Raw genomic sequence first — 17,485 nt, 5'->3', positions numbered from 1 at the left:
AGGGCGGTCGCAGCGGCCCAATTAGGCATCCGCATGCCCTTCTCCCCCGCCTCGACTGCGCGCGCCGCTGCGTACTGCGCAGGCGCGTAGCCGCCGCCCGGGCCTTGGGCCAATCTGGGCGGCCCGACGGTGCCCCCTTTTGCTAGCGGCCACCACGCCCACCCCTTTCGCGTCTAGCTTCTTAAAGAGGTATGAACCTAACACTAGTGGGGACGAGTGCTGGGTCTTGTATAGGGAGGAAGGGAAGGCGCGGGGTGGCGACCACAATGCAGCCATGTGCCGCGGCCCCTTAGGTGAGGCAGTCGCCCAGTGCGTTCCCGGATGCCCGGCGGGCAGCGTAGGGGGAGGAGGCGGTTAACCCAGCACAGCGGCCGCCAGTGAGTGCAGTGCGGCGCCTTGCAGCGAGGCGCGGTGCTGCTTTGGCGGGCCGCGAGCCCCGCGCACTGCACATCCGGGTCCTGACGCGGCAGAGAGAGCTAGCTTTGCACCCACGGGCTGGCCCCAGGCGGAGAAATGTGGGACCTCCGGAGCTCCTGCATCCCTCAACCCTGCGTGCGTCGCCCTCCACCCCGCCGCTATCTGCCTCCTCAGCCACAGTAACCCTTTGGAATCTTCAGTAACGGGAACCTAGTCCTCCTCAAGAGCTCTCTGTGGCTCCCCACTGTCCACAGGCAGCGGAGCTCAGACTTTCTACCTGTTCCAGGTGATTAGCTTTTCTTTTTTTAAATGACAAAGAGGTACGGAAAATATTTAAAGGAGCCGGTGTAGAAAATGGCTGGGTTGATTGCCTTTTAGAAAAAGGATGTCAACCTTTAACCCACCAATTCCACTTCCCAAGGAAATAATAAGAGTGATGGTAATAATACTAGCTAATAATAAGTGTCATGCCGTTTTAAGCACTTAACATGTTATCATTTCACTCTCACGCCAGCGAACCCCAAGAAATAGGTAGTATTCTTGGTTCCAATTCACATATGAGAAAACTGAAGTCTTGAGTAGTTAAGTGACTTGCCAAGTTTACTGGAACAAGTGCATAAAAAGACACGCACCTGCATATGCAAACCCAGGGAACAGCTGAAGTTGCAGTTCAAATCTGAAGGCCATCTGCTAGTAGAGTTTCATCTTGCTGGAAGAAGTCAGCTTTTTTGTTCTATTGAGGCCTTCAACTAATTAGATGAGGCCCACCCACATTAGGGAGGGCAGTCTATTTTACTTAACAGTCCACCAATTTAAATATCCAAAACACCTTTATTGCTTTTTAAAAAATTTAATCTTTATTGTATTTTTCCATTATATTCAGTCCCCTTACCCCCCTTCCCCCACCTTCATTGCTTTTAGAGAAAGAGGAAAGGAAAGAGAAAAACATCGATGTGAGAAACACCAGTGGGTTGCCTCCAGTACTCACCCCAATCAGGGATTGAACCTGCAACCTAGATATGTGCCCTGACTGGGAATGGAACTTGCAACCTTTTGGTTATGGGATGACGCTCCAAACAACTGAGCCACACTGGCCAGGGCAGGAGGGTTTTGTGTGTGTGTGTGTGTGTGTGTGTGTGTGTGTTTTTAAAGATTTTATTTATTCATTTTTTAGAGAGAGGGGAAGAGAAGCAGAAAGGAGAGAAATATCAATGTGTTGTTGCTCCTCGCGCACCCCTTGCTGGGGACCTGGCCCGCAACCCAGGCATGTGTCCTGACTGGGAATCAAACTGGCGACCCCCAAGTCTGCAGCCTGTGTTCAAGCCATTGAGCCACACCAGCCAGGGCCAAGAGGTTTGTTTTATTTTGACAATCATGTAAAGAATTTTGATAGGACCACATTTGAATTTTTTAAAAGATTTTATGTATTTATTTTTAGAGAGGGAAAAAGAGAGGGTGAGAAACATGTGAGAGGAAATCGATCGGTTGCTTCTTGGGCATGCCCTGCCCGGGACAGAACCCACAACCCAGGCATAATCCCTGACTGGGAGTCAAACCTGCAGGCTTTCACTTTGTGGGACAACGTCCAAGCAACTGAGCCACATTGGTCAGGGCACCACATTCTAATTTTGAAACATTTCTATCACCCCAAAAGGAAATGCCATCCCCCTTAACAGTAACTCTCTAACCCCCTCCCTAGCTCCTGGCAACCATGAACGGCACTCTGTTTCTAAGGATTTGCCTGTTCTGCACATTTCATGTAAATGGACTCCTGCAACATGTGTTCCACCTCCTGCAATCCTAACATGACTGAGACATCTAGCCCTGCAGCACCTGGCCTCCCTGTCAGCTCTGGACTCCATGTCCAGCTGCCCTTGCGTCTGCATGTGGGCTCTTCACCCTGTCTCACACTCGTCATGCTAACGCTGAGCTTTCTTTCCATATTCTCTGCCAAACCGGCGCCTTTCACCTCAGCTGATGGAAGCTCCATCCTTCAACTTCATTAGGCCAAAATCTTGAAGTCAGCTTAGACTTCTCTCAGCCAAACCTATCTGTTCCATCGTCCAAAATCTGGTGTAAATCAGCCCACTTCTCACCCCCGCCAGGAAGGCCACCTGGGTCCAGCTCCCATCATCTCCCACCTGGACCAGCACAGTCCTCTCTGTACTTTCCCCACAGACTATCCCAGAAACAGCCACCAGAGGGTGCCTGGGAACACCTTAGGTCTCACCCCTCTAAACACAGCCCTACAGGTCTCACCTCCCTGGGGTAAAAGCCAAAGTCTTCCCAAGAACCTGTAGCCCACAGGTTCTACAACAAATGCTAGAGTCCCTCTCTGCCCTTGTTTACTCTGCTGCTCCCACTCTTTGCAACCTCAGGGGCATCCTTCCTATTTCTCCAACTCTCCAGGCATGGTCCTGCCTCTAACAGGATAGAGAAGCTTGTCCTGTGTCTCTAGCATCTCAGTCAATGTGTGGCATCAGACAGGAGGTGCACATTAAATTTGTTGGATGAATGAATACCATCCACACTCTAAAAATTTTGAGCATATTATTTTATTTATATTTTTTAAAGATTTTATTTATTTTTAGAGAGGGGGAAGGGAAGGAGAAAGAGAGAAAGAAAGATAGAAAAACATCGATGTGTGAGAGAAACATAGACCATTTGCCTCTCACATGCCCTCAGCTGGGGACTTGGTCCAAAACCCAGGCATGTGCCCAACTGGGAATCAAACCAGTGTCCTCTTGGTTTGCAGGCTGATGCTCCATCCACTGAACCACATCCTCCAGGGTAAGCATATTATTTCAAAAAAATAAACACATACAGGTGTTTTCTCAACCTCAGCACCATGGACATTCAGGGCAGGATTATTCTCTGTGAGGGAGGGCAGCCCGGGCAACTTTGGGGTGTTGAGCAGCATCTCTGATTTCCACCCACTCCTCTGTACTAGGAGTACTCCCTTTGTGATAACCACAGATTTCCTCAGACACCACCCAGTGTCTCCTGGGGGCAGTCACTCCCAGGTGAGATCCATGGATATAGGGCAAGGCTTACAGCAGGCTGCATCAGGGGTTCTTTTTATTGAGATCTCCACTCATATGCTCCCGTATGCACAGGGGAAAGTATTGTTCAATATTTTTGTTAAAAAGTAGAATTCAACTGAGTAAATTTGAAGATCAAATTGGCTCTATTAAGTGATTCATGAATCAGGTAGCACCCCATTTAGCAATTAAAATGGTGCTTCAAAGGGTGCTTTGAGGTTGATGTACAAAATGGAAGGTTTTGCCCTGGCCAGGTAGCTCAGTTGGTTAGAGTGTTGTCCAGATACACCAAGGTTGTGAGTGTAATCTCTGGCCAGGGCCCATAAAAGAATCAACCAGCAAATATATAAAATAAGTGGAACAACAAATTGATCTCTCTCTCCCCTCCCTTCCTCTCTCTCTAAAACAAACAAAAAAATTTTAAATGGAAAGTTTTATAGGAAAAAGGATGGAACAAGGGATATTGACAAAAGAAAAGGAAGGATTATTTTGGGCTGGGACATTTGCAGGGGGGGTGGGGCGGAAGAAAAGGGGAAGGATTTTTACCGTGCAGATTGCCTCTTCTTTCTTTGTGGGATGGAGAGGGCTCTTGAAAGATTACCGTACAGTGCTTGACCAGGAAATTCCAGGCTGGTTGATTAAAATTACACTTCTGGGGAAGGCTGAAACTCAGCCTTTAGATCAGGTATTAAATCTAGATTTGGCATCATGGGCTTTTAGCATGACTGACACCATTTTGGGCTTGTGGTTTTCTCTTGAATATTTTAAGTGCAGAATCTGAGGCTATAAAGATTATGTAACTTGCCCAAGGTCACACAGCCAATGAGGGAAGAACTAGGATTTAAACTCTGGTAGTCTGGTTTGGGTCAACCAAATCAGAAATACAAAAAAGAACTGGCAATGAGGCAGAGTTACTCCCTGATTAAACCATGCCCTTTTTATTGTGGTAAAATATATTTAACATGAAATGTTTCATTTTAACCATTTGAAGTTTACAGTTTTAGCGTATCAAGTACATTCAAATTTTTGTGCAACTATCTCCACTTTCTCATCTTCCAGAACTTTCTCATCTTCCCAAACTGAAACTGTCCCCATTAAAGATTAACTGCCCGTTCCTCCTCTCCCAGCCCCTGGCACTCACCACCTACTTTCTGTCTCCTGAATATGACTCCTCTAGGGACCGCTTATAAGTGGAATCACACAGTATTTGTCCTTCTGTGACTGGCTTATTTCATTGGGCATTACGTCAAGGTTCATCCATGTTGTAGCGTGTCAGAATTTCTCCTTTTCAAGGCTGAATAAATTCCACTGTGCATATATACCTCTAAACCATGCCTTTTTGAGTCACTGGTTTCTGGCTCTTCTTAGCTGGGTAGCCTTGAGCAAATCACAGAACTTCTCTGAGCCCCAGTTTTCTCCTGCATAAATAAACCCACCCAAAGCCCACGGTGTAGGGAGGTTTAAGTGAATTAATTGATATAAAGGGTGGTAGCCGCATCTAATCCAGGAAGCTTCAGTGACTGCAGCTGGTCAGTAGGGGCCGCTGTAGCCGCTTCTGAGCCCTCCCTGCGCCGCAGGAAGCACATGCGCAGCGGAGCCTCCCTGCAGAGGTCACTTTTTCGCTTAGTTCTTCCCCGCTCTTCTCCCCACCGCACCCCGTCACCCCGCCTGGATTTATTATTGCAGACCCTGAACCAGGCTGTCTGTGGGTGCTTTTGCACTCTGCTGAAGTCCCGCGCCTTCCCCAGGCTTCTGCTAAATGTGGGTCTGGGGATGGCAGTGGGGAAAAGTCCTCAGCCAACATCTGGCTCCTTCCCTGCGGCAGTGGGCCTGAACACCACGAAGGGTAACTGTGTGTGGTGGGGCGAGACTTAAATTTCCCTATTCCTCCTAAGTTTTCCCCCGGCTTCTGCGACTTACACTAAATTAAATGTTCTCAGTAAGCAATCTATTCATTTGAGAGGAAATTCACCCTCCTCTTAATGGAAACCTTTTCTGAAATGTCCCAATTTGCTGCGAAGTGCCTAAATACGGAGTCCAGCACACACAGTAGGGCTCAGTGCATTTAAAGATTAAAAATAATTTTAAGATGAAAGAGAAATGTATTAAGAATGGGAAACTGGATACCTATTGCTGAAAACTGATCAAATGGCACATGTGGTTACCTTGTAAAATTAATACACAAAAAAGGTTTAGGAACACAGGTGTAGGTGTTTAAAGACCCCAGATTGAGGCCGTGGCCAGGTAGTTCACGGAGTGTCTTCCCCATTCACCAAGGTCGCGGGTGGATACCAGCTCAGGGCACATTCAATGAATGCATAAGTGCAACAACAAATCAATCGCTCCCTTTCAAAATCAGTCAATAAAAATAAATAAATAAAGACCGCAGGGGAGAAAAGGCACACAACTGGAATTGAATAACAATAAAAAATTAAAAAAAAAAGAAATATATAATCTGAATGAAAAGAAAAAGACAAAAAAATAAAAATTATCTTTCAAAATTATACAACTATAATATAAAATAAATACAATAAACATAATTTAAAACGTAAAAAAAAAAAGACCGCAGACCGAGTCCGTGGAATTGGCATCTGCTGCCACTCCTTTTGCCACTCTGAGCCTTAAAAGAAGACAACAAAAACCTCATTGAGAAGCTCCCGAATTCGTTCCCTCTGTATTAAATGCAGGGTGAAGATAGCAGTCTTTTTTTTTTTAAAGATTTTATTTATTTTTAGAGAGAGGGGAAGAGGGAGAGAAACATCGACATGAGAGAGAAACATCGATCTGTTGCCTCCTATGCGGCAGGCACGTGCCCTGACCCGGAATAGAATTGGCGACCTTTTGCTTTGCCGGAGGATGCTCAACCAACTGAATCACAGGGATCAGGGCGCAATCTTTAATTAAGGGAAATCAGGGCTGGGACATCACTTTACAAAGCAAAATGCGCAAAGCATTTGCGAAGGTGAAGGAGTGGGAGGAATGCAGAGGTTTATTATAGTGTCCAGACCCGAATTTGCATCTTTTTTTTTTTTTTTTTTTTTTTTGCTGACGCACGTCTCCCCCTTTTCCCAGCTAAGGAAAAGCACTGCAGTCCCTCTCCTTTTGACAGAGTGAATTTAGGGGAAGATTCACCCAAAGGGGTTTACTTGCGCTAATGAGAATATCATTCATTGATGTAAGAAGTATTTACGGAGCGCCTACTTTGTACCAGACATTGAGCTGAGCTCTTTACAAAGAATAAAGATAACGGAATTGAATGCGATTCGTTCCCTCCAGCCAAAGACCTAAAATACAACTGTTTCTTAGGGTCAGATGAGGACACAAATGCAAAACAGTCTTCTTGCGCCTCCCCCTGGAGAGGAAATGAAATGGACAGAGAAGTTGCGCCGCCGGAAAGAAAGCCCTTAGCCCTGTTCCTGAGACTTGGTAAACCAGCTCCTGAAATAAATGTCTTATTAATAGCAATAGTAGCTAATTAAAATAGCTGACGTGTATTAAGAACTGAGTCAAGCGTGGTGCTAATCTCTTTACCTGTATTTAGTTAATTTTACTCTCCCCAAACAGTTAAGTAGTATTGCTTAACTGTACTCCCATAGTGCAGCTGACGAAACTGAGGCACAGAGAAATCCGAGTAACTAGTATAAGAACACATAAAGTGATGGAACTAGAAAGGTGTTTCGTTCACCGATATAGTCACCTCTCATAGGTATATATGCATATATATCAATGGTGCATAGTAGACACTCAAGCTCTTTGTGGAAATAATGAGTAATGAGCGGCTGCTTTTAAAAAATCTTATTTAAAATAATTATAGACAGGTAGTTTCAAAAATAGTACTGAGAGGACCCGAGTACTCTTTCCGCAGCTTCTCCCTGTGGTATCATCTTATATAATATCAAAACAAGAAAATTGACTTCGGTAATCTACATTGTAATGTGCTTTTTAATGTACTTGGCATTTTGCAATCTGGTATAGTTGCTATGATTAATATTCTCGGCTAAAACGGCGCTCTTCGTTTTGTGAATCTGAGTATTGAATCTCAGAGGCGTGCACCCAGATAGCGGACCGACCCCTGATCCACGGAAATCCAGGTACAGAACGCAGATTCTGTGTGTATCCCCGAGCAGCTCTGCCAGCACCTAAGGAGTTAACTGGGAGAGCAACCCAAGCGCATGCGCGCGGAGACGCTTCGCCCCACCCCTGCTGCGCGGTCATATGATCCGCCCAACCGGCGTCCGTCTATAAAATGTCGGGTGTTGACGTCAGCGTCCTCTTCCGCCCTTGTCGCCGCATCCTGGGCTTGAATCCCTTTACTTGGATCTCCTTGGGAGAATCCATCGCCATCCGCCACCATGGTAAGCAAGACCGTTACGCTGGTAGCTTGGAACCGTGGCGGGGTCTCTGCGGGGCTGACGCTGCCGGGCCTGGAGTGCTGGAGCCTGTTTGACAGGAACGAGACTAGGCGGTGACTGGGCTGGCGGGCCTGTGGCTGGGAGAGCGGCGGCCGCCATGTCTGCGCCATGGTGCTCGCCGAGCCTTTTCTCCGCTTCCGGGGGCGCCGCCGCCTTGCGGGCCTCCGGACCCGGCTGTGGCTGGGGCGGAGGCGGGGTTGGGGGGTATGATGATGTGGCAGACGCTGTAACAGCGGGGGCCGCCATGGCAGCGGGGAGAGGGGGAGCTGTCTTACGTAACCCATCGTCCCGGAGTTTGAATTCGATTTTCTGTCGGGGGCCATGGTGACAGGGAAGTGGCAAAACGAGAAAAGCCAAACCCAGAAGTACTTTTTCTAACAGTTGTCTGGCTTCGTGTTTATTGTATCGTTCAATTGCGAAATGCCGGCCCTAGGAGCCACGAGGTGGACGCTTGTAGTACGCAGGCTTCCCACCAGTCCTGATATATTTAGGAACCTTAAGGGTTGGGTGGCCCTGTCTTCCTCCCCAGGTGGAAGGGTGACCTTGGATTTTAAAGGGGCTGTCTGGTTGGGCAAAGCCTGCGATATCCCAGTGGCAATAGGGAGGGGGGTTGGAGGGAGTTTTATATCTTCCATGTTATTAAGCTGCACGCGCACGTGCCCCACCTACAGGAAATTGGTTGTCACTTCTGAATGACAACTAAAAGTATGGGTTTTGAGAGATGGGGCAAGTGGCATTTTTAAAGAGGTATCAGCAGAAAGATGGGGAGTTGAGGTTGCCTCAGGATCAGTCCACTCCCGGAGGTGGTGTTGGCAGTTGAAGTCACTTGAAGTCACATCAATTGAAGTCAGCAGTGCCAACCGGGTTCCTGGAGTCCTGGTCCCTCCTGAACCTCAAACCCCCCTCCCCCATCCAGGTGAACTTCACAGTAGATCAGATCCGGGCCATCATGGACAAGAAAGCCAACATCCGGAACATGTCAGTCATCGCCCACGTGGACCATGGCAAGTCCACACTGACTGACTCCCTGGTGTGTAAGGCTGGTATCATTGCCTCTGCCCGGGCTGGGGAGACCCGCTTCACTGACACTCGGAAGGACGAGCAGGAACGTTGCATCACCATCAAGTCAACGTGAGCAAGCGCTAGTGCTCTTTGAACTGGTAGGGGGGAGGTGCTCACCTGGAGTCCGGCGTGGAGACAGACCTGTAGACTCAACTTTCACAAGAGGCTTCTGGAGAGGAGTCTGGTTTTGAGTTGTGAGAACGAGGTTCTATCCAGTGAGATAAGCTCTGCAGTGATGGGGGCTTGGAGAGGAAGGGGGACTTAACCTAGTGATAACCCATTCCGGGGTGGGAGGGGTTTTTGGCAATGTCTGGGAGGCTGTCGCTGGCATCTAAGGATGCTCTTAACCTGCACAGGGTGCTCTTTGAATGACAGTTTCCTGTCTCTGATTGTCAGTGGGAGTGAGAACCCAAAGCAAAGTGACAGAAATTGCTGTTTGTTTTCAGTTGGGAATTTGTGAGCTTCTCCTTGGTCGTCTGCTCTGAGACTCATTTCAGCTGGGGAGGGTGGGGAAGGTAGTCTTCTGGGTTTCTGGTCATACATATAGTTGCTATTTGAAATCAGGTGTATTGCGCTTAAGCAGATCCAGGTGGGGGACTGGACAGGTGGGCCTTTGCAGCTGCTATGTGGAAGATGGACAGAGGCTTCTGGGTGGGATGGCTTTTGTATAGGCGGTCTGAAGTCTGTCTCTAAGGATGAGCAATGCAGGGAGAGGGGACGGTACAGTGTCCACTCTGGGCTGTGGGTCTGTCTTTTTAACACATCACACCCTTGCTGAGGGATTACAGGCTTCTATCCTGATTCCCCTTGGGCAGGAATCCCAGGAGGACAGTGCAGACCTAGGAGACTGGGACAGGTGTGCCTTTCATTCAGCCAACCTGTACTAATCTCCTTAGGGCCATCTCCCTCTTCTACGAGCTCTCAGAGAATGACTTGAATTTCATCAAGCAGAGCAAGGATGGTTCTGGTTTCCTTATCAATCTCATTGACTCCCCTGGGCACGTGGACTTTTCTTCAGAGGTGACAGCTGCCCTCCGTGTCACTGATGGTGCCTTGGTGGTAGTGGACTGTGTATCTGGTAAGCAGCAGGTTTCCTTACGTCTGGTTTGGAACCTGGGCGTGTCCTCCCTCTAGCTGACGAAAATCCTGTTTGCCCCAGGCGTGTGTGTGCAGACAGAGACAGTGCTGAGGCAGGCCATTGCAGAGCGCATCAAGCCTGTGCTGATGATGAACAAGATGGACCGGGCTCTGCTTGAACTGCAGCTGGAGCCCGAGGAGCTCTATCAGACCTTCCAGCGCATTGTGGAGAACGTCAACGTCATCATTTCCACCTACGGAGAGGGCGAGAGCGGCCCCATGGGAAACATCATGGTATGTTGCTTGTCAGCTGTAGTTGGGGTCCCTTGACAAACTCTTGTCTACCCCACTGTATCCCCCTATGCTGTCCTCTGGGTGGGCTGGGTTTTTCCCACAGACTAGAAAGTCTGTGACCTCCTGTGGGGGTTGGGTCCCCTGGGGCTTCTTGGGGCAGCTTGGAAGTAGGTTTACCAGGAACATTGAGGTGGCAAACGGGGCTGGAATGTTTTTGGAACCGACTTTATCTAGCACTTTTTAGGGAGGCTGTGGGGTAGGGGCTACTCTGCCTGCTGAAACAGGCTGGGGGCTGGGGTCAGTGTCCTCTGGGTTATTGCTTATCCTTCCTGCCTTGCTGGTGGAGGGGATGGAGGCAGAATTGGGCGTCCTGTACATGATGACTAAAATTTCTTCACTTTGACCTGAAGGCAGTTGAAGAAATCTGATGTCTGAGGCCCACAGCACCCAGAGACTTGGTAGCTGTGCTTTTTGTCTGTCCCCGTTGATAGCTTTCTTTTGTTCCCTCAGATTGACCCTGTCCTTGGGACCGTTGGCTTTGGGTCTGGTCTCCATGGTTGGGCCTTCACCCTGAAGCAGTTTGCAGAGATGTATGTGGCCAAATTTGCTGCTAAGGGCGAAGGTCAGCTGGGGCCTGCTGAGCGGGCCAAGAAAGTAGAGGACATGATGAAGAAGCTGTGGGGTGACCGGTGAGTCCTGCAGGGCCTCCTACAAACCTGTGAGGTGGGTAGGGACTTGGAGTTGATGATGTGGCTTGGGACCACCAAATGTCTGTGGGGTCATTCCGCTCAGCCATGTTACAGTGGCCCACCTCACCCTGTATCCCCCTAACCTGGTTGGGTTGGTCCTTCTCCACCAGGTACTTTGATCCAGCCAATGGTAAATTCAGCAAGTCCGCCACCAGCCCTGATGGCAAGAAGCTGCCACGGACATTCTGCCAACTTATCCTGGATCCTATCTTCAAGGTGAGTTGCATGTGCCTGATGGATGTGCATCCTCTGGGAAGACCCACTACCTGACCCACTGTCATTTGTGGCAAGATACAGTGGGGCTGGGCAGGGCCAGGTTCAAGGAGACTGCTGGGAGAAGGGTGAGGCAGCACAACAGTGAGGGTGAAGTCTTCAGGGCTTCACCCTGACAACTGACAAGATAAGCGGGGCAATTGGCATCCCTAGGTGGGGTCGGTTAGGTGAGGTGAGGCGAGGCAGGAAGGTCTGGGCATTGCATTGCCAGTCTCTGAATTAAGCGATTATGTGTTACAACTTGTTTGTAGGCTATAATTCAGGATAGGTTTTTTCAATTTTAGTGGGAGGCGTCTCCAAGACTTTTTCAGTTGGAGTTGAGTCCTTTGTAGTAAGGTGAGGACTCACATGGCCTTGCGGTTCTCTGCTCTGCACGGTCTTAGGCTTCCCAGCATGTTCCTAAACCCACTGTGCCATTCCCTCCACCCCCCTATGTTAGGTGTTCGATGCTATCATGACTTTCAACAAAGAGGAGACGGCAAAACTGATTGAAAAACTGGACATCAAGTTGGACAGTGAAGATAAGGACAAAGAAGGCAAACCACTTCTGAAGGTGAGTACAAGGACGTCCCAAGAGTCCCTGTCAGGGCTCCCTGCCAGCGGTGGGCCCCGCTCTGATGTTGAAAGCATTCCCAACTGCAACACAGTTGCGAGTAGGGGTGGATAGGAGGCCTCGGGTGTTTGCATGGCCTTTCTAGAGGACCAGACATTTGAACCATGTTGATGAGCGTGTGGTGCTGAGGGTTGAGGGTCTCCCCAGGCTGCCTTCTCCTGATCTCGCGCCCCTTCCCGTAGGCTGTGATGCGCCGCTGGTTGCCCGCTGGCGATGCCCTGCTGCAGATGATCACTATCCACCTGCCCTCCCCGGTGACAGCCCAGAAGTACCGCTGTGAGCTTTTGTATGAGGGGCCCCCCGATGACGAGGCAGCCATGGGTATGTAAGGTTCACCTGAACCCCAAGGGGGCCCTGAGCAACCGGTGGCTATGTGGTTGGGATGCTGCTCATTGCCGAGCCTAGGGTTTCAGGATTCTGGAAGGCTGAACCCCCAAGGGAATCATCCTTTCTCCTTTGATAGGTTCTTTTCTTACTTCCCAGGCATTAAAAGCTGTGACCCCAAAGGGCCACTTATGATGTACATTTCCAAAATGGTGCCGACCTCCGACAAAGGCCGGTTCTACGCCTTCGGCCGTGTCTTCTCAGGGCTGGTATCCACTGGCCTAAAGGTCAGAATCATGGGGCCCAACTACACACCCGGAAAGAAGGAGGACCTATACCTGAAGCCAATCCAGAGGTGAAGTGCTTGGCTCTAATCACTTGTGACCCAAGGCTGGTCCCAGCCCTCCCTCCCCTGCTCCAAGTTGCAGGAGGAGTAAGAGTTCAGAGTGTTACAAGTATTGCTGAGCTCCCTGACCACCTCACAACCCAGAGAGGCTCATCTGGATGAGGCACACCAGGAAATGGGGCGCTGTTCCTCTTTCTCCCCCAACTAATACTCAGGGTAGAACCCCAGATGTGAGTTGGATGCAGGTGTTTCTGAACTCACAACAGTGGCAGCAGTGTGTCACAACACAGGGCAGGTGCCGATCCCAGAAAAATCAGTTGTGTGTCAGCCCCCACCCCCAGCCCTAATCTGGGGAAGGCAGAGCTTGCACCCCTTCCAGCTCCTCAGGGCCCTGACTATGTGGGAACTGGTGGTGGCGCACACCATACTTCCTTTTTTTAGCTGTTGGTCAGGTGTGTGGAGCCCTGCATGGGGGGTGTAGGAATGGCAGGTGGCATTCTGTCTTTGGTACACAGCTAGGATTTGTACTGAAACAGTCACCTGGGAGGTTTCTCCCCCAACTAATACTCAGGGTAGAACCCCAGCACTCAATGCAGGAGGGATGGCCACAGACTCTAGAAGGAAGGGAGCTTGTCTTGCAGGCAGTCAGGGACTTGGCGTCACAGTGGTGCATTTTGTGTTTCCCCCAGAACGATCTTGATGATGGGACGTTACGTGGAGCCCATCGAGGATGTGCCTTGCGGTAACATTGTGGGCTTGGTGGGTGTGGACCAGTTCCTGGTGAAAACAGGCACCATCACCACCTTCGAGCACGCCCACAACATGCGAGTGATGAAGTTCAGCGTGAGCCCTGTTGTCAGGGTTGCTGTGGAGGCCAAAAACCCAGCTGACCTGCCCAAGCTGGTGGAGGGCTTAAAGCGGCTGGCCAAGTCCGACCCCATGGTGCAGGTGGGCAGCGCCCCGGCAGTAGGCACCACCACCACATGCAGGATTGATTTGTTGGTGGCTGAGCTGGAAACATGGGGTGGCTACTTGTAAAAGTAGGGATTTCCCACTGGAACTGTTTGTAAGGTTAGGTGTGTTAGATGTGTACCTTCCCTTACAGTGCTGCTGCCCTTGTAAATGGCAGTTTATTGTCCAGCAATGCTGGTCTTGGATTCTGCAGGCTGGCTATAGATTGTGGGTCTTTCTTTTAGGTCGTTAATGCTGAGAACCAGCAAAAAGCTTCACAGGACCCCTTGCTTCCTCCCACGGGCCCTGACAACTTCCCCCAAAATCTCCAGCTAGAAGGGATGCTTAGAGCCTGCTACTCTCCCCCTCCCAATCCCCTGGGTTCCCCAAGCGGTTCTCTGAGTTCGATGCCCGGGGGCTAACATGCGCCCCCTTTCAGTGCATCATTGAGGAGTCAGGGGAGCACATCATTGCTGGAGCTGGTGAGCTGCACCTGGAGATCTGCCTGAAGGACCTGGAGGAGGACCACGCCTGCATTCCTATCAAGGTGAGGCACGTCCCCATTACCAAGGGTGGGGGGACATGTAGAGATGGCAGGGCCCCATGTCCTGGCTGGCCTGAGAATTCCCTCCTTCATCTCCACCCATGCCTGCCAGATAAGGTGATTTCCCTATGAAACCAGCAGTTCACACACATCCTTAACAGCTTTGAGGTTGGAGTGTGAGGAATTTGCTTTCCAAATACTCTAAACACAGAAGCTTCTGAAGAGTGAAGGCATTTAGCAGCCTTAGGCCCAGCTGCTGGCACTCTGGTTTTCATTCGCCTAAGTTAAACATGCATGGCTTTGTGCCACCAAGTCAAGCAAATGGTTGTGATGTTTACACCCACTGCCAGTCTGTTTCTCGAGTCTCTTTGGGAGACCCCTTTCCTGGGTGGTCACCACCTCCAGCAGACAGGTCTGACCCTCATGCTCCTTTTGCAGAAATCTGACCCAGTTGTCTCCTATCGTGAGACAGTCAGCGAGGAGTCGAACGTGCTCTGCCTGTCCAAGTCCCCCAATAAGCACAACCGGCTGTACATGAAGGCGCGGCCCTTCCCTGATGGCCTGGCTGAGGACATCGACAAGGGTGAAGTATCGGCCCGCCAGGAGCTCAAGTCGCGGGCCCGATACCTGGCTGAGAAGTATGAATGGGATGTGGCTGAGGCCCGCAAGATTTGGTGCTTCGGGCCCGACGGCACTGGGCCCAATATCCTCACTGACATCACCAAGGGTGTACAGTACCTCAACGAGATCAAGGACAGCGTAGTGGCTGGCTTCCAGTGGGCCACAAAGGAGGTGAGGGGGCACTTGGCTGTCCAGCTGATAAATCATTAGCATCAGAGTTTGTCAGTGGTGTCCTGGCACAGGCATGGGCACACCTGTGCAGACTTGTGGGGGGGGGCATCCTCAGGGTCACCTGTCTTCGTTTCTGTGTTAGCAAAGTGAGGCCAATGGTTCTCTCTTCTGGGAGAGGAACCCTGGGAAGGCCGAGCAAGGCAACAGGCTAGGTCCCTGTGGTCAGAGACTTGGTGGCTGGCATAGGCAGGGTTGTGTGACTGATGTGTTGCCCCTTGGCGGGCCGCAGTAGAGAGAGGCAGGAGCTTGACGGTGGTTTTGGCCCACTCCCTGTGCAGGGGGCACTGTGTGAGGAGAACATGCGGGGCGTACGCTTCGATGTCCACGATGTGACACTTCATGCTGATGCTATCCACCGTGGAGGTGGCCAGATCATCCCCACAGCCCGGCGCTGCCTGTATGCCAGTGTGCTGACTGCCCAGCCCCGGCTCATGGAGCCCATCTACCTTGTGGAAATCCAGGTAGGTTAGGTAGGCCTGGCCATCCTGATGTGACTGAGCCCTATACCGTCTAGCAGCTGCTGATAATCTTTCATTGCCTGACAGTGTCCAGAGCAAGTGGTTGGTGGTATCTATGGTGTCCTGAACAGAAAGCGGGGCCATGTCTTCGAGGAGTCCCAGGTGGCTGGCACCCCTATGTTTGTGGTAAAGGCCTACTTGCCTGTTAATGAGTCTTTTGGTAAGTATTCCCTAAGTAGCTCTCAGACACCTGCTGCCTGCTGGTACTACAGCCAGTCTGGTCCAGGACAGATCCAGTTCTTGCCCCCTTTTCCGAGGCCCCAAGTGAGTCTGATGAGAGCTGTGGATATTACCTACAAACTGCTTCCCTTTCCCCTGTGCATTTGGCCCATTTCCTGTGGACCTCTGAATCGCTAAGTTTGGGGAGAAGTAGGATCTCAGGTGTGTGACTCAATGAGATCTTTAAGATTGAGGCTGGCAGAGAAGGAAGTAGGTCAGGCTCTTCCTGAGGGTGAGCAGATGGAGACTTAGTTGGGGCAGCATTACTTCATTGTTAAGGCTGGGGAGAGGAGCAGGGTTAGTGGTTTAACATCTGATCTACCCCCGGTTGTCTGGACTCTGATCTCTGGTGTGTGTTTGAGTCACCCCGCTTTCAGGGATTGGCCAAGGCACCAAGCTGGGCTGACCAGTGAGCCCTGTACCTGCTTCTCCTCACAGGCTTCACCGCTGACCTGAGATCCAACACAGGTGGCCAGGCCTTCCCACAGTGTGTGTTTGACCACTGGCAGATCCTGCCCGGGGACCCCTTTGACAACACTAGCCGCCCCAGCCAGGTGGTGGCTGAGACACGCAAGCGCAAAGGCCTGAAGGAAGGCATCCCGGCCCTGGACAACTTCCTGGACAAATTGTAGGTTGCCCTCCCTGCAGCCTGCCACCCAGGTGCCGCCCCCCACACTGGCTCACGATCAACCACAACAAGCCCTCATTCTCCAACACCTCAAGACTGTCCAGACACAGGGCTGCTCGCCTGGCAGGTTCTGGGGCCACTTCATGCCATCACTCAACATGAACACTTGATGCTGTTTCGTTCAATATTTATTTCAAGATTTCAGAGGCAACAGAAATGCCCTGGCCGCAGGGACTTATTTGGCTGGTGGGGGAGGTGGGATGGGACACTCAACACTTGTATTTTTTTTTTCCATTTCTGAGGGAAACTTAAATGTCCAAAAAAGAACTAAACGCATTAAGAGGTTTATTTGGGTAAATGGCCCGTAGTGGATTTTCCCCCAGAAAGGGGGAAGGAGCAAGCAGGTAGACATTTCTGTTGGGCAGAAGCTAGAAGGCAGGAAATCTTGTGCAATGTCACCATGAACACCTCCAGCTGTATTAGTGCCATTGGAATAATAAATTTGATTATGGTGGTGACTGTGTGTCCACGTGACTTCCTTCTCGGTTTACTCAGGCTGGAATGGGCTTACACATGGCGAAAGGTAATACTGTGATACAAAAAGTTAATGTAGCCCTGGCTGGGTAGCAAAGTTGCTTGAAGTGCTGTCCTGATGCACCAATATTGTGGGTTCAGTCCCCTGTTGGGCTGCATGCAGGAAGCAACCGATGAATGCAGAATTGGAACCAAAAATTGATGTTTCTCTTCCTCTCCCCTCTGTCTTAATAAGTAAAAATTTTTTGAAGAAAATTTAACCTTAGCCCTGGCTGGTAAGGTTTAGTGGATTGAGCGCTGGCCTGTAAACTGAGGTTGCTGGTTCAATTCTGGTCAGGGCACATGCCTGGGTTGCCAGCCAGGTCCCCAGTAGGGGGCATGTAAGAGGCAATTAGTCAATGTTTCTCTTGCATATCAATGTTTCTCTCTCTAAAAATACATGTTTTAAAAGTTTGAAGTGTCAGTTCAAATGTTAGACCACCCAGGGCCATCTAACGGAACTTAACTGCTGTGATGGTGGACCAGTCTCACCTCTCTGCTCTGCAGAGGGGTGAGCCGCAGGCCCCATGTGGCTAGAGGGCACTTGAAATGGGACCAGTGTAGCCAAGGAACTGAAACTCAAAATATTTTT

General features: G+C 50.2%; 1 protein-coding gene, 1 long non-coding RNA gene and 1 other non-coding gene across 4 annotated transcripts; all 3 read left to right on the top strand.

Moving 5' to 3' along the window:
- Window positions 1-195: 195 nt before the first annotated feature.
- LOC123480583 (uncharacterized) lies at window positions 196-6,937 on the top strand. Of its 2 annotated transcripts, XR_006656653.2 has the most exons (4): window positions 196-703; window positions 1,592-1,770; window positions 3,173-3,207; window positions 6,765-6,937. It is a non-coding gene; the product is annotated as an uncharacterized lncRNA (long non-coding RNA). The 2 variants fall into 2 exon arrangements; XR_006656652.2 differs by lacking the exon at window positions 3,173-3,207.
- A 723-nt stretch (window positions 6,938-7,660) lies between these two features.
- EEF2 (eukaryotic translation elongation factor 2) lies at window positions 7,661-16,838 on the top strand. The gene is made up of 15 exons (XM_024568836.3): window positions 7,661-7,813; window positions 8,787-9,001; window positions 9,829-10,010; window positions 10,092-10,303; window positions 10,814-10,992; window positions 11,163-11,268; window positions 11,765-11,878; window positions 12,121-12,259; window positions 12,422-12,617; window positions 13,298-13,556; window positions 13,999-14,106; window positions 14,542-14,895; window positions 15,234-15,416; window positions 15,501-15,633; window positions 16,131-16,838. Exons 1-15 carry the CDS (start codon window positions 7,811-7,813, stop codon window positions 16,322-16,324), a joined length of 2,577 nt encoding a protein of 858 aa, XP_024424604.1. The 5' UTR covers window positions 7,661-7,810; the 3' UTR covers window positions 16,325-16,838.
- Window positions 10,676-10,740, top strand: LOC112312746 (small nucleolar RNA SNORD37). Its single transcript, XR_002975633.1, has one exon. It is a non-coding gene; the product is annotated as a small nucleolar RNA SNORD37 (small nucleolar RNA).
- Window positions 16,839-17,485: the final 647 nt, after the last annotated feature.

This window comes from Desmodus rotundus, unplaced genomic scaffold (genome assembly GCF_022682495.2).
Source record: "Desmodus rotundus isolate HL8 unplaced genomic scaffold, HLdesRot8A.1 manual_scaffold_503, whole genome shotgun sequence".
NCBI lineage: Eukaryota > Metazoa > Chordata > Mammalia > Chiroptera > Phyllostomidae > Desmodus > Desmodus rotundus.
The sequence above is the reverse complement of the archived record's forward strand: the minus strand, read 5'-3'. Positions and strand labels throughout refer to the sequence as shown.

Coding starts and splice junctions, on each gene's coding strand:
- EEF2 (XM_024568836.3), top strand. Junction 9,002..9,828: donor TGCATCACCATCAAGTCAAC/GTGAGCAAGCGC, acceptor TAATCTCCTTAG/GGCCATCTCCCTCTTCTACG. Junction 10,993..11,162: donor AAGAAGCTGTGGGGTGACCG/GTGAGTCCTGCA, acceptor CTTCTCCACCAG/GTACTTTGATCCAGCCAATG.